Source organism: Theropithecus gelada, chromosome 19, assembly GCF_003255815.1.
Source record: "Theropithecus gelada isolate Dixy chromosome 19, Tgel_1.0, whole genome shotgun sequence".
NCBI classification, from domain to species: domain Eukaryota; kingdom Metazoa; phylum Chordata; class Mammalia; order Primates; family Cercopithecidae; genus Theropithecus; species Theropithecus gelada.
Genome location: NC_037687.1, coordinates 45,377,897 through 45,405,105, shown reverse-complemented (window position 1 = coordinate 45,405,105; position 27,209 = coordinate 45,377,897). Strand labels below are relative to the sequence as shown.

Genomic DNA, 27,209 nt, shown 5'->3' with positions numbered 1-27,209 from the left:
CCGACGGCCCGGGCGCCCCGCGGACCCTGGGCTCTCCCCGCGGCGCCTCCGCCGCCCGCCCCTGCGTCCTGGCTCGGCCTCCACGCCCCTCCGAGGTCCCGGCGCAGCGCGGCCGCCGCCACTCCCCCCACATTCCAGAGGCCGCAGCGCCGTCTCCTTCCTCGCATTCCTGCCCCCGCAAAGGAGTCCCTCCGCCCCCCGCGAGGCCGCGGCGAGGAGGGGGCGCGGCCCGGCGTCTGGGAGCGCACATTCCTCCGCCGCGCGCGCTGCCGAGTAGAGCGCAGCGTCCCCCGGCCCACGCGTGGCCGCCGGAGCGACCCCGGCCCGGCGCCGGCCCCGCCCCGCCCCGCGCCCAGGGGTCCCGGGGCGGGCTCCGGGCTTCGGGCGGACGATGCGGCGGCCCGGCCGGAGCGGCGGCGGGAAGCGGAGGCGGAGGTGACGCGCCAGGGCCGGCGGGCCGGGCCATGCAGCGCTCCCGGGCGGCCGCGGACGAGGCGGCCCTGCTCCTGGCCGGGCTGGCCCTGCGGGAGCTGGAGCCCGGGGGCTGCTCTCCGGGTCGGGGGCGGCGGGGACCGCGGCCTGGGCCTGGAGACGAGGCGGCGCCCGCGGTGGGCCGCAGAGGGAAGGGCGGCGGCGGCCCCGAGGCCGGGGCGGACGGACTGAGCCGCGGGGAGCGGGGTCCCCGGCGCGCGGCGGCTCCGGAGGTCAGCGCGCAGCCTGCGGGCAGCCCACGGGCTAGCCTGGCGGGGTCCGACGGCGGCGGCGGCGGCGGCAGCGCCCGTTCCAGCGGCATCAGCCTGGGCTACGACCAGCGCCACGGCAGCCCGCGCTCCGGCCGCTCGGACCTGCGCCCCGGCCCCGGGCCGCCGTCGGTGGGCAGCGCCCGCTCCAGCGTGTCCAGCCTCGGCTCCCGGGGCTCGGCCGGCGCCTATGCTGACCTCCTCCCGCCCGGCGCCTGCCCCGCGCCCGCTCGCTCCCCGGAGCCTGCGGGGCCAGCCCCCTTCCCGCTGCCTGCGCTCCCGCTGCCCCCGAGCCGGGAGGGCGGCCCAAGCACGGCCGAGCGGCGGCTGGAGGCGCTTACCCGGGAGCTGGAGCGGGCGCTAGAGGCGCGCACGGCACGGGACTACTTCGGTGAGCGAGCTCGGCCGGGCAGTTACCTGCGCGCGCGGATTGGGTCCGGGGTTCCGGGACGGCCTCGAGTAGGCGGCCAGATCAGCGGAGGAGATCACGGGACTGGCTGGGGGTGCGGCGGTGCACGGGGTTGGGACGAGGAAGGTGCGTCTCCCGGGGACTGGGGAGCGCAGGTGAGTGCGACTGGATCCCCAGCAACGGCTTCGCCCTGTTTCTGGGTGCCCCACCACACAAGGGGTTCTGGCCGAGTGAATTGATGCGCGGTTCCTAAATTAACCGGCAGGTCAGGTTCATGGGCACACTGAGCCATTTTCTGATACTTTTTTCTTCTCCCTTTTTTTTTCTTATTCTTTCTTTCTTTATTATTATTATTTATTAATTTATTTATTTTGAGACAGGGTCTTCCACTGTCGCCCAGACTGAAGTGCAGCGGCGCGATCTCGGCTCCCTGTAGCCTCCGCCTCTCAGGCTCAGGGGATCCTCTCGCTTCAGCCTCCCGAGATGCTGGGACTCAAGTGCACACCACCACGCCCAGCTTTTTTCTTTTCTTTTCTTTTCTTTCTTTTTTTTTCTTTTTTTTTTTTTTTTAAAGAGACGAAGTCTCCCTATGTTGCCCAGGCTGGTCTTAAACTCCTGGGCTCAAGCGATCCGCCCTCCTCGGCCTCCCAAGGTGCTGGGATTACAGGCTTGAGCCAGTGCTCCCGGCCTGATCTTTTCTTCTTTACACTTGGTGCTTTCATCCTGTCTGATCCTTTCATGCTTCGTGTTCAGCAGAAAGGGGTGCTTCCTCGTCTGCCCCGCCACGGTATGGGTGTGGACAGCAACCGGGAAGTGGAGTGGCCCAGGTACCACCGGACACCTCCTGACCCAGGCTTTGGTGATGGTAGCGGCGGGAGAGGGCGACTGTGTGAGGGAAGAAAAGCCCACTTTGGGGGAGAGGGGAACCATGCCAATCACACGTGGCTGCCCTCGCCCGGACTGTGTTGTGGACATAGGATGTTTCCTAAAGGAATCCTGCTGCAGGTGCGTCTGCAAAGCCCAGCAGCCTGACAGCCTCCACTTCCCAGTGTGGCCCAGGCCCCCTGATCTCTAGTTCTTGGGACAGCTCTTCAGGTGAGATTGTGAGTGGGGCAGAGGTATACTGTGGGGCCTGGGGAGAGAACTTCCCAACCTGCCTTCTGTATTAAGCATCTGGCTTGGTGGATGGATGGTCACCATGCCTGGGACTGCAGCTGTCCTGGGGTTTGTGTCTTTGAGCATTCGATGGTGTCAGTAGCTCATGGCTGCCCTAAACTGGATATATTATTTATTTATTTATTTATTTATTTTTTGAGATGGAATCTCGCTCTGTCGCCAGGCCGGAGTGCAGTGGCATGATCTTGGCTCACTGCAACCTCCGACTCCCTGGTTCAAGCGATTCTCCCACCTCAGCCTCCCCAGTAGCTGGGATTACAGGCATACGCCACCACGCCCAGCTAATTTTTGTATTTTTTGTAGAGACGGGGTTTCACCGTGTTGACCAGGATGGTCTTGATCTCCTGACCTCATGATCCGCCTGCCTCATGCTCCCAAAATGTTGGGATTACAGGCGTGAGCCACTGCACCCGGCCCTGAACTGGATCTTGAGGGGTGAGGAGGCTGTCAGTGAGGGGCCAGGTGGGGGCATTCCGGAGAGAGGGAAGAATGAACAGCGGAGGCCAGGTGGGATGAGGGATTGCCCCACGCTTCCCCCAGGGGTTGCAGTCCAGAGGGCTCAGGTGGTCCAGGGCATGTGTGGGCTAAGAGGAGGTGCGCCTGCTTTGGGACGGAGAGCGCCTCCCATCTGTGAGGTCATGGTGAGACTTTGTGGCTGGGCAGGTCTTGTGGCGGCTGTTGGATGGCCTGGGAGCAGGGAGATGTGCCAGGAGCTGTCGTCTCCCGAGCCAGACAGGTGCCAGGAACAGAGGCTGGGGCTGACTTTTGAAGGGCGTGCTTCCCAGTGCCCTCTGCAGGGGAGAGTACCCATTTCCCAGCCCCTGTGTACTGCAGAGCCCAAGTAGGGATGTGTTCTGTAGACACCCCTGAATCTTTACATGATATAGGGGTGGCTGAGGTCCCTGGCAGGCAATGTGGACATGGTACGAGACAATAGGGTGTGGTAGCACATTTGTTTTCTTTTTTTTTTTTTTTTTTTTTTTTTTGAGACGGAGTCTCGCTCTGTCGCCCAGGCTGGAGTGCAGTGGCCGGATCTCAGCTCACTGCAAGCTCCGCCTCCCGGGTTCACGCCATTCTCCTGCCTCAGCCTCCCCAGTAGCTAGGACTACAGGCGCCCGCCACCTCGCCCGGCTAGTTTTTTGTATTTTTTAGTAGAAACGGGGTTTCACCGTGTCAGCCAGGATGGTCTCGATCTCCTGACCTCGTGATCCGCCCGCCTCGGCCTCCCAAAGTGCTGGGATTACAGGCTTGAGCCACCGCGCCCGGCCAGCACATTTGTTTTCTAAGGAGGAGCTGCTAGGCCGGGTGTGGTGGCTCACACCTGTAATCCCAGCACTTTGAGAGGCTGCGATGGGAGGATTGCTTGAGCCCAGTAGTTTAAGACCAGTGTGGGCAACATAGTGAGACCTTGTCTCTACAAAAAATTTTAAAAATCAGCTGGGCATGGTGGCACCCACCTGTGTTCTCAGCTACTTGGGAGGCTGAGGTGGGAGGATCACTTGGACCCAGGAGTTCCAGGCTGCAGTAAGCTATGATCGTGCCATTGCACTCTGACCTGGGTGACAGAGAGAGATCCTGTCTTTAAAAAAAAAAAAAAAAAAAGGGCCAGGCACGGTGGCTCACACCTGTAATCCCAGCACTTTGGGAGGCCGAGGCGGGCGGATCACGAGGTCAGGAGATTGAGACCATCCTGGCTAACACGGTGAAACCCCGTCTCTACTAAAAATACAAAAAATTAGCTGGGCATGGTAGCGGGCACCTGTAGTCCCAGCTACTTGGGAGGCTGAGGCAGGAGAATGGCGTGAACCTGGGAGGCGGAGCTTGCAGTGAGCCAAGATCATGCCACTGCACTCCAACCTGGGTGACAGAGTGAGACTCTGTCTCCAGAAAAAAAAAAAAAAAAAAGAGCTGCTCAGATCAGGCTGTTGTAGCGCTGTGAGAGTGTTAGAGGAGTGATGATAGACCTTTTTTATTTTGTTTTCAAGAAAAGCTAGAAATTGAGATTTGGTAATACTTTCCTGATTTTGTTTACTTTATTTTTTTAAACTTTTTTGAGACGGAGTCTCGGTTTGTCGCCCAGGCTGGAGTGCACTGGTGCGATCTCAGCTCACTGCAACCTTGCAACCTCCACCTCCTGGGTTCAAGTGATTGTCCTGGCTTCGCCTCCCCAGTAGCTGGGATTACAGGTACTGTGTATCTCCATGCCCGGCTAATTTTTGTATTTTTAGTAGAGATGAGGTTTCACCATGTTGGCCAGGCTTGTCTTGAGTTCCTGACCTCAGGTGATCCACCCATCTTGGCCTCTCAAAGCGCTGGGATTACAGGCGTGAGCCACTATGCCCGGCCCACTTTCCTGATTTTAAAAAATATGGGCAACTATTTGTTTGAACTATATGGTTCTGATGATATTTGACTTTGTTGAGCTACAAATGTGGCAGTTTCATAGAGCAACCAGAATAATACAGCAGTTTACAAAAGGAAATCTGCAGGTAGCGTAAGCTCAAGGGATCTCTGATAAACCTTGTCGTCGGAGTGTGGCTTTTTTGTTTTAAATTAAATTATTTATTTATTTATTTATTTTTAGAGACTGGGTCTCACCCTGTCACCCAGGCTGGAGTGCAGTGGTGAGACCAGCGCTCATTGCAGCCTTGAACTCCTGGGCTCAAGCGATCCTCCTGCTTCAGCCTCCTGAGTAGCTGAGACCACAGGTGCGCATCACCATGCTCGGCTAAATTTTTTTATTTTTATGTAGAGATGAGATCTTGGTTTGTTGCCCAGGCTGGTCTTGAACTTCTGGATTCAAGCGATCCTCCCTCTTTGGCTTCCCAGTGTTGGGATTACAGGCGGGAGCCACTACGCCTGGCCAGAGCATTTTTTTTTTCTCTGTCCAACCCCTCATCCCTTCCTGTCCTTGGCCCTGGTACCAGCTGACCTCTTGGTTGCTCTTTGCCATTCACTGATGTCTTTGGAACTTTCCCCTCTCCCCTCCCCAAGTTCCGCTGCCACTAGCCAGCCAACAGCCTCGGGCTTCCGGAACCTCTTCAACTTTGGTGACCTCCTTGCCTTCTCTTCAGCCACCCACTCTCAGGGCCACACCCTGTTTCCCCTTCACTCCAGCAGTCCTTAGTGGTAACCCCAGCCTGCTTCTCAGCAGTTCCTCTCATTCCTGTAATCGCCGTCTGCCCAGCAGAACCCCGACTCTGGGCCCATGCTTCGACCCCCTCTGCGGCCAGTATACCAGGCTGGGAAGGGCTCTGAGGAAGCCCTCAGGACCGTGAGAGGTTTGTTGTCCTCACCACACAGGTCTTCCTGGCACCACTGACACCCTAAGCCTTTGTCAGTTTTTTTTTTTTTTTTTTTTTTTGAGACAGAGTTTCGCTCTTGTTGCCCAGGCTAGAGCGCAATGGCAAGATCTCAGCTCGCGGCAACCTCCGCCTCCCGGGTTCAAGCGATCCTCCTGGCTCAGCCTTCCAAGTAGCTGGGATTACAGGCACCCACCACCACGCCTGGCTAATTTTTTGTATTTTTAGTAGAGACGGGGTTTCACCATATTGGCCAGTCTGGTCTTGAACTCCCGACGTCAGGTGATCCATCTGCCTCGACCTCCCAAAGAGCTGGAATTACAGGCGTGAGCCACCGTGCCCAGCCGCCTTTGTCGGTTTCCTCTCTTATTCTCTCAACAACCTTCCTCCCTCCTGGGACCCCTATGTTTGCTTCCAACTTCGCTTGGAATCTTGAGGTCAGCAGTTGCAGTCTGTCTCCACCAGCATCCTGCTGCTCCCCTGTAGGTGCTCCAGTCCATGTGGGTCTCACTCTCCTGCCGTCTGAGAGGACAAGGGTCCTTCCGTCACCAACCTACACCTCCTGCACCTTCAGTTCTCCTCTTTTCATTGGCCCTTTGTTTCTTTTTTTTTTTTAATTTTTTTTTTTTTTAAGAGATAGGATCTAGCTCTGTTGCCCAGGCTGGAGCGCAGTGGTGCGATCACAGCTCACTGCAGCCTGAACTCCTGACCTCAAGTGATCCTCCTGTCTCAGACTCCCAAAGTGCTGAGATTGCAGGCATGAGCCACCAAGCCTGGTCCCTGCCTGCTTTTTTTTTTTTTTGAGACGGAGTCTTGCTCTGTCACCCAGGCTGGAGTGCAGTGGTATGATCTCACTGCAACCTCTGCCTCCCAGATTCAAGCCATTCTCCCACCTCAGCCTCCCAGGCAGCTGGGATTACGGTGTGCACCACCACGCCTGGCTAATTTTTATATTTTTAGTAGAGACAAGGTTTCACCATGTTGGCCAGGCTGGTCTCAAACTCTTGGCCTCAAGTGGTCGACCCACCTCAGCCTCCCAAAATGCTGGGATTACAGGTGTGAGCCACTGTGCCCGGCCCCTGCCTGGTTCTGAAGGCATCTGGACTGGTCTTCTCTCTGCCCAGTGAGAGTGAAGCATGGGAGGCCCTGGGCAGAGCAGGGGGTACCCAGGAAAGCAGGGAAGGGAGATGAAGACCTGGAAAGCTGGGTGCAGGCTGCATCCTGGACACCAGAGAGGAGGGGGTGGGTCACCCACTAGCAAGATCAGAATGGAAAGTCCATAGATGGGCACGGCTAGGAGGTGACCAAGTGTGGGCCATGCTCTCTTTGTTGACTGAGGGAAGGTAGGGAATGGGGCGGCTGGTGGAGGAGGGAGAGGAGGTTATGTAAGGAAAGAGATGTAAGGAGAAAGCAAGAGGGTTGGGGGAGGGCAGCATGGTCTGGAGCTGGCAGAAGATTTACGGTCCAGAGGGCGGGTGGAGGGCCATCTTCATGTGCTGTGTGGCATGGGAGACCCTGGGTGACCCTGTAAAGGGGACATGAGATGAATGGGCTGCCTGCTTACTGTCTGGGTTTCCAGGAGGGCTGGCCAGGGAGTGCCCTGAGGCTGGAGCCAGGCTAGGCCCTGGGGTTGCTGGTCACCCCTCTGCTTTCCACCTTCCCCGCTGCATGCTGAGTGCACAGGTGTGGTCCCTGATTCCATCCACTGATCGCAGGCACCTGCACAGCAGCGACTCTCATGTCTGTCTTCTTTTTTTTTTTTTTTTTTTTTTTTTTTGAGACAGAGTCTCGCTCTGTCGCCCAGGCTGGAGTGCAGTGGCGCAATCACCGGAGTTTCACTCTGTCAGCCAGGCTGGAGTGCAGTGGTGCGATCTCGGCTCACTGCAACCTCCGACCCCCAGGTTCAAGTGATTCTACTGCCTCAGCCTCCTGAGTAGCTGGGGTTACAGGTACCTGCCACTACGCCCAGCTAATTTTTGTATTTTTAGTAGATGGGGTTTCACCGTCTTGGCCAGGCTGGTCTTGAACTCCTGACCTCGTGATCCACCCGCCTCGGCCTCCCAAAGTGCTGGGATTACAGGCATGAGCCACTGCGTCCGGCTTCTTCTTCTTTTGGAGACATCTCACTCTGTCACCCAGGCTGGAGTGCAGTGGCATGATCAGAGCTCACTGCAGCCTCAAAGTCCCAGGCTCAAGCGATCCTCCTGCCTCAGACTCCTGAGTAACTGGGACCACAGGTGCACGCCATCATGCCTGGATAGTTTTAAAATTTTTTGTAGAGATGAAGGTCTTACTGTGTTACCCAGGCTGGTCTAGAACTCTTGGGCTCAAGTGATCCTCCCGCTTCGGCCTCCCAAAGTGCTGGGATTACAGGCATGAGCCACTGCACCCAGCCCCCTTCCTTATTTCCTTCAGGCCTTTTCTCAAATATCACCTTGTGAGTGAGGCTTCTGTGAATCCCCGGTTTAAAAATCACACATCCTTGGCCGGGTATAGCAGTATTTGCCTGTGGTCTCAGCTTCTTGGAGGCCGAGGTGGGAGGATCTCTTGAGCCCAGGATGTCAAGGCTGCAGTGAGCCATGATTGCACCACTGCACTCCAGCCTGGGCAACAGAGTGAGACTCTGTCTTTAAAAAACAAAAAAGGCCGGGAGCAGTGGCTCACATCCATAATTCCAGCACTTTGGGAGGCCAAAGCGGGTGAGTCACCTGAGGTCAGGAGTTCATGACCAGCCTGGCCAACATGGTAAAACCCTGTCTCTACTAAAAATAAAAAAAAAATTAGCCAGGTGTGGTGGCGGGCGTCTGCAATCTCAGCTACTCGGGAGACTGAGGCAGGAGAATCGCTTGAACCCGGGAGGTGGAGGTTGCAGTGAGCCGAGATTGTGCCACTGCATTCCAGCCTGGGTGACAGAGTGAGACTCCATCTTAAAAAAAAAAAAAAAGAAATCTTGCATCCAAGCATTTTGTTGATCAGCCTTATTTTTTGCTGTAGCACTCGTCTCTGCCTGACGTTATTTGCCCTCCTCCACTCGATGCAGGATTCTTGAGGGTAGGGACCGGGTGCATTGCAGACTGAGTGGTACCTGATCTTAGGGGCATGTGACTCGTCTGTGTGCCGACTGACCAAGAGAATAAGTGGACCGTGGGGTACAGAGGAGGACAGAGTGGCTGCAGAGGGCTGGTGACTGCCTGGAGTGCCCGTGTGGTCTTCATTATTGTGTCTGGGTCACAAAACATGTTGAAGAACAGGATTTGGTTCACAAACAGTAGGAAGGATTCTCCCTCAGTCCAAGAGCAGGCCATGGGTGAAAGGGCTAAAAACAACTGTCTAGGTATAAAGATACCATGATAGGCTGGGTATGGTGGCCCACGCTTGTAATTGCAGCACTTTGGGAAGTCCAGGCAGGAGGATCGCTTGAGCCCAGGAATTGCTTGAGCGCATCCTGGGCAACTGGGCAACATAGCAAGACCCTGTCTCCACAAAAGAAAAAGAAAATTAGCCGTGTGTGATGGCATGTGCTGGAAGTCCCACCTACTTGGGAGGCTGAGGCCGGAGGACTGCTTGAGCCTAGGAGGTTGAGGCTGCAGTGAGCTGTGATTGCACCACTGCACTCCAGCCTGTGGGACAGAGCGAACTCCTGTCTCCCTCCCCTCCAAAAAAATTTAAAAAGCCTAAAACTGGTTGGGTGCAGTGGTTCGTGCCTGTAATCCCAGCACGTTTGGAGGCCAAGGCAGGAGGATTGCTTTAACCCAGGAGTTTGAGACCAGCCTGGGCAACATAGTGAGACTCTGTCCCTATTTATAAATCAAAAACCAAAAGAATCTATCAGAACAGTTGTGATGGACAGCTTTGATTAGCTCCGACTCTGCAGTGGGTGCTTGGCCAAGCCCTTGAATCCTCAGACAGCAGCAGCGGCAATCCCTGGGTCGTGGCCACTCTGATGGTGCCCATGTCAGTCATCAGTAATCGAGTGATGTTGGCCTAGGAAAGTTAGCATCCCCAAGGTCACGCGGGTGGGTGGTGTCAAGACAGGGAGTCCGTTGGTGTGGTGTAGGCTGTGGCGCTAACCCCTGGTGTCCATTGGGTGGTATAGGCTGTTGTGCTAACTCTTGCTCTCTCCTGCCTCTCCTCTCCTAGGCATTTGCATCAAGTGTGGGCTTGGCATCTACGGAGCCCAGCAGGCGTGCCAGGCAATGGGGAGTCTTTATCACACCGACTGCTTCACCTGCGACTCGTGTGGTAGGTAACCTCGTGCCCCGGGTAGCTCTGTGAAGGGGACCCGCCACGTCAGCCCCATTCCCCTCAAACCCCCTTGCACCTGAGTCCAGGCAGATGGACCACCCGGCTCTGGCCCAGGCGGGGCTGTGGAGGACTCTGTCTGGGGAGGAGGCATGGGACCACTGAGGAGCCTTTTGCTGGCGGTAGGACAGGGCTGCCCCCTGGTCGTCAGCTGTGGAGCCTCTGTGCCACGCAGGGCACTGATGTCACCCAGCTGCCTGGAAGCAGCATCGGAATCCCATGAAGGACCTTCTGCCTGTCTGGACATATGACTAATATTTCTTTTTCCCGCAATCTATTTTTGTTGTTGTTGAGACAGAGTCTTACTCTGTTGCCCAGGCTGGAATGCAATGGCGCGATCTCGGCTCACTGCAGCTCCTGCCTCCCGGGTTCAAGAGATTTTCCTGCCTCAGCCTCCTGAGTAGCTGGGATTACAGGCACATACGCCACCATGCTCGGCTAATTTTTTTTTTTTTTTTTTTTTTGTATTTTTAGGTAGAGATGGGGTTTTACCATCTTGGCCAGGCTGGTCTCAAACTCTTGAGCTCAAGTGATCCGCCTACCTCGGCCTCTCAAAGTGCCGGGCATGCAGGTGTGAGCCACCGTGCCTGGCCTACAATTTATTTTTGGTCACAATTTTACACCCAACATAAACTCTTAAGTGTTATAGTTTAACCTAGACAAAGTTACAAAAAGAAAAAAAGGAACTATAATCTAACCACCCTAAGAAATCTCCACTCTTGATTTGCCCACTGTTCTTCCAGACCTTGCCTTAATCAGACATCTTTTATTTATTTGCACATTTTATAATTTTAATTTTTTTTCTTTTTTTCTTTTTTTTTTTTTTTTTTGAGACAGAGTCTCACTCTGTTGCCAGGCTGGAGTGTAGTGGTGTAATCTCAGCTCACTGCAACCTCCGTCTCCCTGGTTCAAGTGATTCTCCTGCCTCAGCCTCCCGAGTAGCTGGGCTTACAGGCACGTGCCACCGCTCCCAGCTAATTTCTGTATGTTTTTAGTGAGACGGGATTTCACATGTTGGCCAGGATGGTCTCTCTCTCTCCTGACGTCGTGATCCGCCTGCCTCAGCCTCCCACAGTGCTGGGATTAGAGGTGTGAGCCACCTCACCTGGGCAACAAGAGCTAAACTCTGTAGCAAAAAAAAGAAAGAAAGATAAAAGTAAAAGAAAGAAAGAAAAAAGTAAAAGAAAAGAAAAAGTAGCTGGGTATGGTAGTGTGTGCCTATAGTCCCAGCTAGTCAGGGAGCTGAGATGGGTGGATCGCTTAAGTCCTGGAGGTCAGAGCTGCAGTGAGCTATGACTGCACCACTGCACTCCAGCCCCCAGGTGACAGTGAGACCTTATCTCAAAAAACAAAACAAAACAAAACTTGTGAGTTTATTTTCCAATTGTTTGTTGCTGGAATATAAAAATGCATTGGATAGGCCGGGTGCGGTGGCTCACGCCTGTAATCCCAGCACTTTGGGAGGCAGAGGCGGGTGGATCACGAGGTCAGGAGATCGAGACCATCCTGGATAACACCGTGAAACCCCGTCTCTACTAAAAACAAAAACAAAAAAACCCCAAAAAATTAGCCAGGCGTGGTGGTGGGCCCCTGTAGTACTAGCTACTCGGGAGGCTGAGGCAGGAGAATGGCGTGAACCCAGGAGGCGGAGCTTGCAGTGAGCCGAGATGGTGCCACTGCGTTCCAACCTGGGTGACAGAGTGAGACTCCATCTCAAAAAAAAAAAAAAAAAAATGCATTAGGTTTTCATATGCTGGCCTTCTACAACTTTGTGAAATTTGCTTACTCTTGTGTTTTTTTTAAATAGATTATTTATGATTTTCAGCATAATACAATCATGTCATCTGTGATTAACGATCATTTTACCTCTTGTTTTCTAGTCTTTGTGCCTTTCATTTTTTTTCTCACTGTTATTATTGCACTGTCTGGAACCTCTGGTACAATGTTGAATCTTAAGGGAAAGGCATTTAATATTTCACCACTGTGCCGATGTTAGCTGGGGGTTTTTCATAGATGCCATTCATTGGATGAGGAAGTTCCCTCCTGTTCCTAGCTGGGTATTATCAGTTTCTTCTGTCTCTGATGGGACTACCTCTAACAGCATGTTACTGGGTCCGCTGTGGCTGTTGCTTTGACAAGGACACCTCTTTCTTTTTGGGGTCCTTCTCCTGGTGCAAGTTGTACTGCTCATGTTCATGGATTAGCAGGATTATTCTGGCTGGGCTCGGTGGCTCGCGCCTGTAATCCCAGCACTTTGGGAGGCTGAGGTGGGCAGATCATTTGAGTTTGAGACCAGCCCGGGCAACATGACGAAACCCCATCTCTACCAAAAAATAAAAAAATTAGCCGAGAGTAGTGGTGTGTGCCTGTAGTCCCAGATACTTGGGAGGCTAAGGCAGGAGGATTGCTTGAGCTCGGGAGGTTGAGGCTGCAGTGAGCCATGATTGTGCCACTGCACTCCAGCCTAGGTGACAGGCGAGACCCTGTCTTAAAAAAAAAAAAACAAAAACCATCCTGGCTAACATAGTGAAACCCCGTCTCTACTAAAAATACAAAAATTAGCCGGGCATGGTGGTGGGCACCTGTAGTCCAAGCTACTTGGGAGACTGAGTCAGGAGAATCGCTTGAACCCAGGAGTCGGAGGCTGCAATAAGCCAAGATCGTGCCACTGCGCTCCAGCCTGGGCAACGCAGTGAGACTCTGTCTCAAAAAAAAAAAAAAAAAAAAAAAAGATTCATTCTCGAAAATTTGCTCTGAGTTCAACTGATCTTAAAGTGAATGTGTTTGTTAACCAACACGTGTATTTACATTAGTAAAATATTTCTTCATATATTTGGTTTGGCAACCATTTGCAGTAATTCTATCGACAATATGTTCTCTTTAATTTTTTTCTAAAATTTTGTTATTATAACAATAACAACCTAGAAAACCACCCACAACCGAGTGTCTCATCTGTTGGAGGAGGGTGCTGAGAGCTGGAAGTGCGGCTCCATCCCTGGTCTCCAGCATTCCAGGGACCCCCTCAACCCTTGTCCTTGCAGGGAGACGACTCCGTGGGAAGGCGTTCTACAACGTGGGCGAGAAAGTGTACTGCCAGGAGGACTTCCTGGTGAGTCCAAGCTGTGCCCCGGCGGTGCCAGGGGTGGGAACTGGGGCAGCGATCCTCATTCTGACTCAAGTGGAGACCTGAGGCCAGGAGGCAGGTGTTAACTGGGCCACGAGTGCCCCTTTGTCACACAACGTGTCCTGGATCCTGTGTCCCCTCCCAGTACTCCGGGTTCCAGCAGACGGCCGACAAGTGCAGCGTGTGTGGACATCTCATCATGGAGATGGTGAGCTCCTGCCCCAGCCTCCTGGAGCCCTTCTGACATGGGTGGAATCTAAGGACCCCACCTTCTCCCCTGCTCCAGACCTGCCAGGGGTTCAGAGCCAGAGCCTCTCCCGGGGTGGCGCTGAGCTTCCTGCCCGTGCTGACCCCTCAGTGCCCTGCCCGCAGATCCTGCAGGCCCTGGGCAAGTCCTACCACCCAGGCTGCTTCCGGTGCTCCGTGTGCAATGAATGCCTGGACGGGGTTCCCTTCACCGTGGACGTGGAGAACAACATCTACTGCGTGCGAGACTATCACACGTGAGTGGCTGGCACTGTGGCGCAGGCGGGACTCGGGCTGTCCTCTCTGGCTCCCCTGGAAGCATTTTTCCCACCGGACTGACTGCCCTTCATTCTTGGCCTTTTGCCTTCTGCCTCCCCTTGTGCACCCAGGCTTGGGTAAGGCATGTGTCTCTGCCTGCATCCCCTCTCCCGTCTCTGCCTGCATCCCCTCTCCTGGTGGTCCGGCCACCAGCTGTCTTTTCCTTTCCTCTTCTCTCCCTGTCGTAGCCTGTGTGCTTCTCTACTCCTGGCACAGGGGACCCTCCTGGCTGCAGTATCTACCGTCTCTCCCGCTCCTCCCCTCCATCCCCTGCCAGGCCAGGCCTCTTCCGGCTGGGGCAGGGGATTGGGGTCTCTGCAGCCCCCTCCCCCTGCCTGTCTGATCCCCGATCTGTTTCCTCCTACTGTGACTCCAGGTTTATTCCTGGGAGCTCTGGTTCTGAGCAGGGCCTTGCATGGGATTGGAGTCCTGGGCAGAGGTCCCTGGTACTCAGAGTGAAGCTGGGTCTCACAGTGGTCCTAGCTAGCGGTGCCCCAGACCTGGACATTAAGGAGAAGGGAACTCACAGGAAACATGGGGGTGGATGGCAGAGCAGAACCTGAAGCCATCCTGGAGGAGGTGATTGGGTGGAGATGAAATGGGCAGTCAGATAAGAGGCCAGGACCGGGCGTGGTGGCTTATGCCTGTAATCCCAGCACTTTGGGAGGCCAAGGTTGGGGATTGCTTCAACCCAGGAGTTTGAGACTAGCCTGGGCAACATAGCGAGACCCCATTTCTATTTATTAAAAAAAAAAAATGAAGAGGCCAGTACGGGAAGGCATGGCGGAAGCTGTTCCTTGTCTGCCCCGAGGTGTGCACACAGGGAGAGAGGGCCTCTTGGGCAACATCAGGGGATTCCTGTGGGTGCCCCTGTCCTTGTGCCCTTGGCCTCTGGTCACTCAGCTGATCACTTCTGGTTTCCTTTATTTCTCTAGGGTTTTTGCACCAAAATGCGCCTCCTGTGCCCGTCCTATCCTCCCTGCACAGGTAGGAGCCACTCACCCAGAGATGATCAGGTGCCTGGCCCAGCCGGCTGCTGCCCTGTCCAGCCTGAGTCTAGCCCAGGTCTTGGGCCACAGTGGGAGGGATGAGCAGGTGCTTCTCTGCAGGTCCTTCAGGACTGAGGGGTGTGTGTCGTGCTTGTGCACGTAGGGTATAGCTGTCTCCTGGCATGAGGTGGATGAAAGTGGTGGCCGCTGCTGCTTGGCTGCCCCACTGCCAGCCTCCGCTCCACTCTCCATTGACGGAAGGGCTGTTCCCTGGGTCTTCTCAGCTCTGCAGGCTGAGGTGGGGTGCTGGGGGAGCAGATGAGAGATGGACGTGGTCTGTGTGGGAGCCCCCCGTGGGTGCTGCAGCTCTTCTGGCCTGGGGTCTTCCCACAGTGCTGGCTCTGTCCCAGGCTGGTGTGCCCGGCGAAGCAGAACTGGCAGTGCCCTTTCAAGACTCCAAGGAAGTGAAAACAGGCCAGGCACAGGGGCCCACGCCTGTAATCCAGCACTTTGGGAGGGCGAGGTGGGATGATTGCTTGAAGCCAGGAGTTTGAGACCAGCCTGGGCCACCTAGTGAGACCCCATCTCTACAAAGAAATAAAAAATTAGCTGGGTGTGGTTGTGCATGCCTGTAGTCCCAGCTACTTGGGAGGCTAAGGCAGGAGGATTGCTTGAGCCCAGGAGTTTGAGGCCGCAGTGAGCCGTGATTGCACCACTGCACTCCAGCATGGGCAACAGAGAGAGACTCTGTCTGAAAAAAAAAAAAAAAAAAAGATGACTGGGCGCAGTGGCTCACGCCTGTAATCCCAGCATTTTGGGAGGCTGAGGTGGGTGGATCACGAGGTCAGGAGATCGAGATCATCCTGGCTAACACGGTGAAACCTCGTCTCTACTAAAAATACAAAAAATTAGCCGGGTGTGGTGACGGGTGCCTGTAGTCCCAGCTACTCGGGAGGCTGAGGCAGGAGAATGGCGTGAACCTGGGAGGTAGAACTGGCAGTGAGCTGAGATCGTGCCACTGCACTCTAGCCTGGGCAACAAAGCAAGACTGTCTCAATAAAAAAAAAGAAAAAAGAAAAAAAGAAGCAATGAGGTGAAAATAATGTCCACATCCATTGACACCCACATGACCCTCTTGTGGGCCTTTGTGTGTGCTGCGGGCTGTGGCCGCAGAGGATGTCTGAGGCCCATGTGTGTCTGTGTGTATGCACCTGCTGGTGCCTGTCCCGCCCCACAGAAGCATCGTGGCTGTGCTCCCTGGGGCGGGCATCCACCTCAGCCGGGACAGGAGCATGGTGTGTGGGAGTGTACACTCCTGCATTTTGCCTCCAGTCCCCGCATGCTCATCATGTGTGAACTCCGTCTCTTCCTCCAGGGCTGTGAGACAACCATCCGTGTGGTGTCCATGGACAGAGACTACCATGTGGCATGTTACCACTGTGAGGTGAGCCTGGGCCCCCAGGAGGCTGGCAGCTGGGGTGGGCCTCCTTCCACGCGGCTCTCCTCTCCGGGTGTTCTGTGGGCTCACCTTATCAAAATTTTAGCTTTGCTGGGTGTGGTGGTTCACACCTATAATCCCAGCACTTTGGGAGGCCGAGGTGGGCGGATCACCTGAGATCAGGAGTTTGAGACCAGCCTGGCCAACATGGTGAAACCCTGTCTCGGCCGGGCGCGGTGGCTCAAGCCTGTAATCCCAGCACTTTGGGAGGCCAAGACGGGTGGATCACGAGGTCAGGAGATCGAGACCATCCTGGCTAACACGGTGAAACCCCGTCTCTACTAAAAAATACAAAAAACTAGCCGGGTGAGGTGGCGGGCGCCTGTAGTCCCAGCTACTCCGGAGGCTGAGGCAGGAGAATGGCGTGAACCCGGGAGGCGGAGCTTGCCGTGAGCTGAGATCCGGCCACGGCACTCCAGCCTGGGCGACAGAGCGAGACTCTTGTCTCAAAAAAAAAAAAAAAAAAAGAAACCCTGTCTCTACTAAAAATACAAAAATTAGCCAGGCGTGGTGGCAGGCGCCTGTAGTCCCAGCTACTCGGGAGGCTGAGGTAGGAGAATCACTTGAACCCAGGAGGCAGAGGTTGCAGTGAGCCAAGATCATGCCATTGCACTCCAGCCGGGGCAACAAGAGTGAGACTCTGTCTCAAAAAAAAAAATTTTTTTTTTGTTTATATATATTGGAGACAAGATCTCACTCTGTTGCCCAGACTGGAGCCTCAACCTCCTGGGCTCAAACTATCTTCTTACCTCAGCCTCCTGAGTGGTTACCACCACAGGCTTGCGCCATCACATTCAGCTAATTTTGTTATTTTTAGTTAGAGATGGGGTTTCATCATGTTACTCAGGCTTGTCTTAAACTCCTGGGCTCAAGCGATCCACCTGCCTTGGCCTCCCGAAGTGCTGGGACCACAACGTGAGCCACCGCGATGGCCTCACCTATTTTATGGCGTCTACCCCATTCTATCTATCCGATTCCTGCCCTGCAGAGAGTGAATTGGGGGAGGGAGTGAAGGTAGGTGCTCCCTGAGCAGCTGGAGGGGTCAGGGTTGGGGGCCCGGGTTCAGGGAAGTGATGGTCAGGCCATAGAAAGGACTGGATTTGGCGAGTGTCTGGATGTGGGGGGTTGAAGGTTGGGGATTGGGAGGTATTCATGAGACCCCCGGCAAAGAGTGAGGTCGGGGGAAGAGGGGATGAGATGCTCTCATTTTTGGTAGCTGGAGATGTCCACTAGACCTGTAAGTGGGCGGGGGTTCAACGACCCTGCTGACAGCTGTGGGAATTTGGGGTCACTGATGTGTGGCGCTCTCTCCTCTGAATCTTTTTCTTTTTTTTTGAAATGAGTCTCACTCTGTTGCCCAGGCTGCAGTGCAGTGGCGCCATCTCAGCTCACTGCAAGCTCTGCCTCCTGGGTTCAAGCAATTCTCCTGCCTCACCCTCCCGAGTAGTTGGGACTACAGGCGCCCGCCACCATGCCCAGCTAGTTTTTGTGTTTTTAGTAGAGTCAGGGTTTTACCGTGTTGGCTGTGCTGGCTGGTTTCAAGCTCCTGACTTCAAGCGATCCGCCCACCTTGGCCTCCCAAAGTGCTGGGATTACAGGCGTGAGCCACCGCACCAGACCTTCTTCTCTGAATCTTGGCCCTGGGAATTCCAGTTGCCTTGGCCTCCCTAGATTCTCAACTCAAGGAGACCACAGGGCTCCCCTGGGCAGCCGGAGCAGTCTCCAGGCGGTCAGTCGGGTGGTGTGGGGTGTACCTGCTGGGTTTCCCCTCTCTGAGAGATGATGGGCCTCCCTGGTCTGTTGTCCGGGGTCTGAGAGTCACTGTCATCTCTTTAGCCTGTTGTTCTTGTTGTTGAAGGTGGGAGGGGAAATCCGATTTCTGTTCCTCTGTTCTGGCGGGAAGCAAGGGTCCCGTGATGGACGCAGGGACGGCAGCTGAAGCCAGGGAGCATATGGGGTCTTCCAGGGTGAGTTGGAAAAGAAGGAGTGGGGGTCAGGATAGCTCAAGGAGCACCACCACTTAAGGACACACACAGGCGAAGTGGCCACAAAGGGAGGCCGAGGAGGCCTGGGCAGGAGAACCAGGAGGCTGCCGGCGACCGCGCCCCAGCAAGAGCAGAGCAAGTGGTAGTGGGGAATCTGCAGTAGCAATCAGGGATCCCCTTGGGTGACAAGGTCTCCTGGGTGCAGGCGAGTGGCCCCATGGGAGCACTGATCGTGCCAGGGGACCCAGGAGGGAGGACGAGGAACAGAGATAGTCTGCAGAGGGGCCAGGGCTCCCCTCCAGCACTAACAGGACCTCCGCATCCCTCTACCTGCTGGGCTGTCCTGTGGACTGTGCAGCCTGGGGATTGTCCAGTACCGAGCACAGCCAAAGGTCCACGCTGAGAGTCAGAGCAGGGCAGGCGGCTGGTGGTGCTGCTGTGCTGCGATGAGGCTGCTGGATGGGGATTGATACCTCTGGGACCCCGCACTCCTCCCTGGCCTGGTGCGCAGCGGTCACTGGCAAGGCCCAGCCGGTGGCCTGTGGTGGGAGAGGCGAGAGACCAGGGAAAGGAGTGAGGTGGTGCCCCTGCGGCAGTCCAGCTCCCTTCCCCACGCAGGGCGGGCCAGGTGGTGGTGTCAGGGGCTCTGGATAATGGGGCAAAGCTGCCAGCATTCCAGCCCCAAGCTCGCAAAGGTAAAAACGGTGAGATAAGGGACGTGAAGCCAGCCCCCTGCTTCCCCTGGTGTCTCCAGGTCTACTCACCACTGCCTCTTCAGACCACCTGGGGGTGGCATTCCTCCCTCCGCTCTGCTCCAGGGACCCCTGTGTGGCGGGAACTGGTGGACACTTCCTTCCGGGCCCCCCAGCAGCTTCGAGCACAGGGCCGCTCCTTCCTCTCCCTGCTTGCTTCACTTTGCCCTTGGGGCTGCCGGGTTTTGATTTTCTTCACTTTCGTTTCTCCTTGAATCTCCCCTGCCCAGGCCTCTTCTCTTCCTACCTCCTCATGGAAGGTTCTGCTGCTTGCCCTCTTCTCTTTTCTAGTGGTCTGCACTCCCTGGGAGAGGTAGTCTGCTGTTTTGTATTTAAAAACCATCACGTTTGGCTGGGCGCAGTGGCTCACACCTGCAATCCCAGCACTTTGGGAGGCTGAGGTGGGAGGATGGTTATGAAGCCAAGGGTTCAAGATCAGCCTGATCAGCATAGCAAGACGTCATCCCTACAAAATAGAAGGGACAAAAAATTATCCGGGCCTGGTGGCACGTGTCTGTAGTCCCAGCTACTTGGGAGGCTGAGGTGGGAGGATTGCTTGAGCCCAGAAGTTTGAGGCTGCAGTGAGCTGAGATCGCACCACTGCACTCCAGCCTGGGCGACAGAGTGGGACCTTGTCTAATAAAAAACAGGCCAGGCACAGTGGCTCATGCTTGTAATCCTAGCATTTTGGGAGGCTGAGGCGAAGGATAGCTTGAGGTCAGGAGTTCTAGACCAGCTTGAGCAATGTGAAACCCCATCACTACAAAAAATAAGCAAAATTCACAGGGTGTGGCGGGGTGTGCTGGTGGTCCCAGCTACTCAGGAGGCTGGGGTGGGAGGATCACTTGAGCCCTGGAGGTCGAGGCTGCAGTGAGCCGGGATCCAGACACTGCATTCCAGCCTGGGCGACAGTGAGAGACCCTGTCTCAAACAAACAATAAACAACAAACGAATAAACAAAACACACCCAAACCATCAGGTTTTTATGCTGACACCCACGTTGACTGCCTAGTCCTCTCCCCATAGTCTGACTTATATCCAGTGACTTCCTCTTGGATGCCTAAGAGGCAGCTCCAGTCCCCAGTGCTCCACACCGGGCTTCCCATCCCCCCTCTGGCAGAAGAAGAGTCTTTTTTTTTTTTTTTGAGACAGAGTTTTGCTGTTGTCACTCAGGCTGGAATGCAATGTCAGGCCCTCTGCTCTCTGCAACCTCCACCTCCCGGGTTCAAGCGATTCTTCAGCCTCAGCCTCCCAAGTAGCTGGGATTACAGGCATGTGCCACTATGCTCGGCTAATTTTGTATTTTTAGTAGAGACAGGGTTTCACCATGTTGGCTAGGCTGGTCTGGAACTCCTGACCGAGGCGGTGATCCAGCCGCCTCAGCCTCCCAAAGTGCTGGGATTGCAGGTGTGAGCGCCTGTGCCGGGCGGAAGAGTCTTTATGTTGTTATGCGGTCCCCTGCGGCTCTGCCCCGCCCCTCGGTCCTCCCCGTCCCGCCTCGTGACTTCTGATGTGCGCTTGTCTGCTGACTCTGGGGCTGGGGGGCTGTGTTCTTCCCTAGGACTGCGGGCTGCAGCTGAGCGGGGAGGAGGGACGCCGCTGCTACCCCCTGGCGGGCCACCTGCTGTGTCGTCGTTGCCACCTGCGGCGCCTCCAACCTGGGCCTGTTCCCTCACCCACTGTGCACGTCACTGAGCTCTGAGCAGGGGAAAACCCGTCCCAGGGCCGGGGTGGGTGTGGGTGTGGAGGGAGGGCCTGCGTGGGTGGCCCCGGTCAGTGTCGGGGGAGCTCCCTCTAATCCCACTTTCCCACCGAGCTGCTGTCTGCAGGGGCCGGACCCCCGCGTGGAAGCTTCTATTTATTCACCGTCTGTGCCTGCTCAAGTCACTTCCCTGCGGGCCCTGCCTCCCACTCACCCCATCACCATCTTTCCACTTGGAGGCCCCCCGCGCCCTGCAGCCTCAGAGTAGGCCGTGGGTCACCAGGCTGGAGGGCCCCAGCCCTGGTCAGGGGCGAGAGGTGACCCGGCTGCATTCCTGGGCGGGAGCTGCTGTCCGTTGTTCAGGGACCTGGGGACACCCCCCCACCCCCCGCAAAGCGCGCTCCCACGCAGGGTGTGGTCTGGAAGGCGGGGCTGGCAGGGACATGGGTGTTCCTGCATCTCCTAGCGCAGTGCCTGCTGGTGGGTGGGAGGGTGCCTGGCTTAGGTGGGGTCCTGGGAGGGGGTGAGGAATGACACCCTTGGGGAGCGGGCCTGCAAAAGGCACTGCCTGTGGCCACGTGGTCACTGTGGGAATTGGTCCTGGAGACTTTGATGGGTGTTTGCGGCCCCACTTGCTGCCCTGCTCCCTCTTCCAGGGCTCCTGGCTTGGCGCCCCCCACCCCCCACTCCCCTGCTCAGCCCGGGAAAATACCCCGTGCGGCTGCAGCCCCGGGTATTGCTCAGGAGCGACGACGGGGGCGCCCTGGCCGCGCTGCAGGAAAGCCTGTGTTTGCGCGCGGGGCACGGGGTTCCAAGACAAAAGGACAGGATTTGACTTAAATTAAGTTTTTCCCTTGAGGATATTTTCATTTTCTTTAAAAGAATATAATTTTCTTCTAAGATCTTGGACCAGCCTTGTTATTTTTAAAGCAAATTCCAGCAAACTCACAAGTGTCTAATTTGTCTGTCATGGAGCTGGTTTTCAGGTGGTAAGAACCTTGTGGTTTCAGGACTTTTGTATAAATTCCTCTAAAACCTCGATTGCGTGTCCGCCTTTCAGACTTTAGGGTAGTGTGGGGTTCCGTGTGTGTAGGGGTGTTGAGGGCGGTCGCCCCATGAAATGCAGTGTGGCGGTCCCTCCGTGCTCCCTGGGACACACTGACGGGAATGTGGGGTCTGGACGTGGGGGAGCCTGGTCCTGATGTGGAATCTCCGCGGGTTCAGGGGACGTTTGGACTGAAGTCGCTGGCTTCTGGGAGAGCCTGGACCCGCCTCTTGGCTGCTGCTCTCTCCTTCCTCCCCCACCTTCAGGTGCGAGGTCAGTGAATCACCCGCAGTGCTGGGCCAGGCGCCCAGAACCAGCTGGGCTGTACAGGCTGAGCCGAAGGGACCACCAGGAGGCGCCCGCAGGGAAGTGGCGGCCGCGAAGTCCAGCAGGGCCGAGGCATGGCGCGGGCGCCTCCTGGCGGACTGAGCCGGCAAGTACAGGGACGGTCAGGGATCCTTAACCCGGGACTACCACAGCGTGGAGAGCGCTGCATCTCAGAGTGGGGCTTTCGGCGGGACCAGGGGCCACTTCCTGGAGGAGGTAATCCCAGTGGGGCCAGAGAGTAAAGTCAAGGTATGGAGGCTCCGATGCTGGCTGTCTCTTCCCTGCGAGCTGAGCTGCTTTTTAAAATTTATATATTTATTTTATTTTTTAGACGGAGTGTTGCACTGTCACCCAGGCTGGAGTGCATTGGCACGATCTGGGCCTATTGCAACCTCTGCCTCTCAATTAATTGTCCCAAGTAATTCTCATGTCTCAGCCTCCTGAGTAGCTGGGACTACAGGTGTGCACCATGACGCCCAGCTATTTTTTTTTTTTTTTAAGACAGAGTCTTGCTGTGTCACCCAGGCTGCAGTGCAGTGCCACCATCCCGGCTCACTGCAACCTCCGCCTCCCACATTCAGCAATTCTCCTGCCTCAGCCTCTCAGGTAGCTGGGATTACAAGCATGCGCCACCATGCCTGGCTAGTTTTTGTACTTTATTAGTAGAGTCAGGGTTTCACCATGTTGGCCAGACTGGTCTGGAACTCCTGGCCTCAAGCGAGCCATCCACCTCGACCTCCCAAAGTTCTGGGATTATAGGCATGAGTCCCCGCGCCCGGCCTTACTTTTTGTATTTTTAGTTGAGACAGGGTTTCAGCATGTTGGCCAGGTTGGTCTCAAGCTCCTGACCTCAAGCGAGCCCACCTTGGCCTCCCAGAGTGTTGGGATTACAGGCGTGAGCTACTGCGCTTGACCTGAGCTGCTTTCCCTTTGAACTGGTCAGTTGCAAAGCTGTTCTCTGAACTGTCCTCTCTGCTTTCTCCCTCAAACCTGCTTTGAGCCGGGTTTCTCCTTGTTGCCAACCCAGTCCTTCTCCTCCCCTTTCTCTGCATGTGCCATGGTGGACCCTGCTCTTACATCCATGCGGTTGCCTCAGTGAACCCTGCTCCATCCCGGTCACCATGCACGCTCCTGCCAGCTGGCCTGAGTCATAACAGCTTGGAGTCCCCCCAACCCCACCCAAGGAACCCGCTTTGTCAAAGGTCACAGCCAAGCGAAGGGCAGTGGCCTCACTAGGCCACACTCTGCCTTTCTCTCTGGGTCCCTGGGCCCTGCGTTGCCAGGGCTGGTGGCTGCCGCTCCACTTCCTCCCCCGGAGGTGTGCACTGCAGTTCCCTCCGCCAGAGCCACTCTCTCCCGGGGTTTCCTCCTCCTCAGCCTTCTCGTCTCGGCCACTGTGAAGTCAGGCCCCAGTCGTGACACCTCACTTGACACCCACAAGTCTTGGCCCCGGCTCTCCAAGCTCATTTGCCAACAGCAACGTCTCCATTTCATGCCCAGTGGTGATATTGACTCCATGGTTATAGAGATGGAGGATGCCCTGTGAGAACCGGGCTAAGCCACGCCAGTGGCCTGTGACCCTCCAACCCTGGGTGCCACCCCCCACCTGCTCTAGGGGACCCCCAGTGGTGTGGTCTCTGCTGACACCTGCGCCTGTGCCTGGGGTCCCTGTCATCCTTCCCTGGTCTGAGTGGCAAGTCTCCTGCCGTCCGTCCCTGCTAGGCGGTGAGCTCTCCAGCCTGGGCCCGCCTAGTGGCTCATGCTCCTTTCTACAGTGCCTGGTTTAGGGTGAATGCTGAGGCTGGAGCTGACCCTGCCCTGGCCTTCAGAGTCTTGGCTTAGTTCCACCTGCATTGGTCCAAGCCCAGCCTGGTTGCCCAGTGAAGGATCCACAGTGGGTACATACAGGGCCAAGCGCTGTCCACACGGGCACATCCCATGTGGGCATGAGTGCTCCCTGCAATCCCCAGACAAGCCTGCCTCTCAGCGGGGCTTAGCTCAGGGCTGAGTCTGCCTCTGTGTGTGTGTGTGTGTGTATGTGAGAGAGAGAGAGAGAGAGAGGCAGGGATGAGGGGAGAATGTGTGTATCAATGAGAGAGATGGAGAAAGTCATGTGTGAAAGGGATTGAATATTTCAGAAAATGAATGAGAGAGACTGGGAGACATGGTGGGAGGTGGAGTGGCAAAGAGACCTGTTGTATGAGAGGGAGGCTGTCTCCGAGAACGAGGGGGAAAGATACGGAGACAGGATAAGCGGCAGGGAGAGAGAGGGAGAGAGGGATTGAACTGGAGCGAGACCAAGAGAGTCCGGGGTTCTCCCCGCCCTTCCTGGCAGGCAGGCTGCCCTGAAGCCAGGTGATGTGGGAGGATTTGGTGGGTTCTCAGTGACCCCACTGAGGCCTGACCCGCAAGTGGAGAAGGTTCATCTCCTGCAAATGACCAGACTGTGAGCTGTAATTGTGTGTGTGTGTGGGCCTTATGATGGCCTCTGGAAGGGTCCTGGGGTGGGTGGGTCTTAGGCATGGGGTGCCCTCTGCCCTTATTCTTTCTTCATCCGGGCTCCCTGCCCCTGCTGAGATGGGAAGCACAGATGTCAGCTTGCGGAGCTGCAGGTACCATGACAACCCCAAGTGGACCTGCTCTGGGGGACTGGGTGGGGAGGGGCCACTGGGCAGGATATATGGGACCTGGGCAGGGCTGGGCAGAAGCGTGGAGAGCAGTGTGGGTCAGAGGGTGACTGGGGTTTGGGGTGAGTGGGGTGGGGTGCAGCTGTGCTCACCCCTCCCACCCAGCCTCACCCTGAGGCTGGTCTCCAGCTCCGTGAGCAGAGGCCGAGAGAAGGCCCTTTCCGATCATGGGGTCCTGTCTCCTCCATGTCTGGCAGCCCTCACCTAGCCAGGAGGCCAGCAGGGACTTCCAGTGCCGCACTCGGGAGGGGTGAGGGCGTTGCTGGCTGTAGGGTTAGGAGTAGCCTCAGCCTGTGGGGCCCAGGAGAGCCTTGGGGTGGGGATCAAGAACAGGTCTGGGAGAGGGGGGAGCACCAGGGCCACCTGAAGCCTCCACCCAGCCCAGCTCTGGAGGCTTTGCCCCCACTCCCCCCATGGTAGGCATGCACCCTAGAGACTGGTGGGGACCTGGGAGAGGGGCATGTGCACACATTTCATGGGAACGGTGGGGGATTCTGGGAGCCAGCCTGGGTGGGGGCTCAAAGACGGGAGGGGCCCTGAGGCCTGAGGTGGCAGAAGAAACTCACCTGTCTCAGGCCCAGGCCCTCCCCAGGTCTCCTGTCCCTGGCCGGACACCCCAGGATGGTCTGGGATCCTGGAGAGCGCACAGGAAAGTCAGGAGGAGAGTGGACGCAGCTCCTGTCCTTTCACCCGCTTCTCCGACCCTGAGGGCATTGCTGGGCCACCCTTCCAGGCCTGGGGCATGTGTCACAGGGCTGCCAGGAGGGCACAGGGCCCAAGGATTCCCCAGGGATGCCAGGCCCCCTGTGGACCCTCAGGACTGGTAGACCTGGCCCCCCTGGCACTTTGTAGGGAGGTGCTTAGCAGTGGTGGTTGTGTGCCTGTCACACCCACCCACCTGTGCCTCCCCTCACCTGCCACGCCCATTGTCCTATACCCAGCACACACTCCCCTCCACGCTGCGCACGTGAACCCGCCCGGGTCACACACCTGCCCTGCCATGGTGACAGGACTGTGTGGGATCTCTTCCTCCCTACCTGAAGTTCCTGCCACTGGAACCTGTCACAGGCACTCAGGACACAGCTGGCTCACTCTCTTCTCTGACAGCACCTGGGACATCCATGCCCCCGTCCACTGTCAGCCCTGCTGAGGAAGGGTTATAGGGTGGGCTGCAGGCTGGAGGCCAGGGAGAGGTGCAGGACCAGGCCTGGTGTTTACTCACCCTCCTCCCATCCCGCATTGTCCTGGAGCCTCCATCTCCACCTGAGCCAGCCGGGCTGATGATTTCCAGGCATCCTCAGTGAGGCCCGTGGCCTGGGGTCGCCACCTTCCTGAGCTGCGTGGATCTCAGCCAGGACTTGGCCCTGAGAACAGATGGGGGCTGGGAGTCCCAGCCCGTTCCTGGACCACCCTGCCATCAGCTTGCCCAGCCTAGTACCCTTTCTCTTCTGCACTCTGAATGTGCCCTCCGCGTGTTCAGACGCTCATGGTTTCTGATGAGAAGTTGACTGTGTCTCTCGCGGAGCCTGTGTCGTAGGTGATGAGTGACTTTTCTTTTGCTGCTTGTCGAGATTCCTGGCTGTGGATTAGATGACTGGGAAGCGCTGTCCCTGAACAGCCCCTGTGACTATGGGGCTGTCCTTCCACAGTGTGTACTGAAGGTGCAGGCCGAACCTTTTAAAGAATAAACAGAAAGAAATCAGCTCTTTCACTTTTTGCAAGTTGGTGAAAACAGACTTGCAGGGAATTTTACCTTTTTATCATCCTATTTACTCTGGAAAGCCTTGTCTCATGTTTTAGAGCTTGTAGGGTTTAATAAAACTAGTTAACAGCCAGGCACAGTGGCTCATGCCTGTAATCCCAGCACTTTGGGAGGCCGTGGCCAGGAGTTCCAGACCAGCCTGGCCAACATGGTGAAACCCCATCTCTACTAAAAATATAAAAACTAGCCAGGTGTGGTGGTGCGCACCTGTAGTCCCAGCTCCTGGGGAGGCTGAGGCATGAGAATCGCTTGAACTGGGGAGGCGGAGGTTGCAGTGAGCCGAGATCACGCCACTGCACTCCAGCCTGGGTAACAGAGCTAGACACTATCTCAAAAATAAATAAATAAATTAAATTAAATTAAAAAACTGGTTAAAAATTCAGTCTCCCTGAAGTAGGTGCTCTTTCCATGTGAAAACTACCTTTTTGGTTTGGTTTGAAGGTAAGAAAGTGGGGTGGGGGGGAACTTTGCTCTTTTCGTTTAATAATTGCGTTTGGCCTATAATGAAATATTTGATGATTAGACAGCAGTGTCACTAATAAGTTTTAAGTTGTCCAGAGTTAATTGTAAACATCAGAACAGGATTCTTAGGACAAAAGCAGTTGTCTTAAGATGAATGGCTCATATTTGGGTGCAGTGTTTGATGTCCAAAAGAAAACGTTACAATCACAAACAAACATAAACTAAAAAAAAAAAAAAAAAAAAAAATTGCTGGCTGTCCCCTTTGGATGCCAGTTGAATCTGTGTCTTGTGCCTCCTGAGGGTCTGCCCGGTCACATCCCCTTGTCTTCTCTAGGGTTCATGGGGATCCTTCTCATCCTCTTCCGGGTACCAGATTCCATTAG

The 27,209-nt window shown here is 55.9% G+C and overlaps 1 protein-coding gene across 2 annotated transcripts; it reads left to right on the top strand.

The window, feature by feature from the left end:
* The first annotated feature begins 405 nt into the window (after nucleotides 1-405).
* Nucleotides 406-21,450, top strand: WTIP (WT1 interacting protein). 2 transcript variants are annotated; one of them, XM_025365713.1, is made up of 8 exons: nucleotides 406-1,131; nucleotides 9,768-9,869; nucleotides 12,971-13,038; nucleotides 13,199-13,261; nucleotides 13,426-13,556; nucleotides 14,553-14,604; nucleotides 15,982-16,050; nucleotides 20,403-21,450. In XM_025365713.1, the coding sequence occupies exons 1-8, from the start codon at nucleotides 465-467 to the stop codon at nucleotides 20,541-20,543; spliced, it is 1,293 nt and encodes a 430-aa protein (XP_025221498.1). In that variant the 5' UTR covers nucleotides 406-464; the 3' UTR covers nucleotides 20,544-21,450. The 2 variants fall into 2 exon arrangements, with proteins under 2 accessions (XP_025221498.1, XP_025221499.1); XM_025365714.1 differs by lacking the exon at nucleotides 20,403-21,450 and adding an exon at nucleotides 19,133-19,201.
* Nucleotides 21,451-27,209: the final 5,759 nt, after the last annotated feature.

Bases quoted from the DNA above. Each gene is read 5' to 3' on its own strand.
- WTIP (XM_025365713.1), top strand. From the start codon at position 465: ATGCAGCGCTCCCGGGCGGCCGCGGACGAGGCGGCCCTGCTCCTGGCC. The intron at 13,039-13,198 runs GTGAGTCCAAGC...GTCCCCTCCCAG, and splicing joins ACTGCCAGGAGGACTTCCTG to TACTCCGGGTTCCAGCAGAC. The intron at 14,605-15,981 runs GTAGGAGCCACT...CTCTTCCTCCAG, and splicing joins GTCCTATCCTCCCTGCACAG to GGCTGTGAGACAACCATCCG.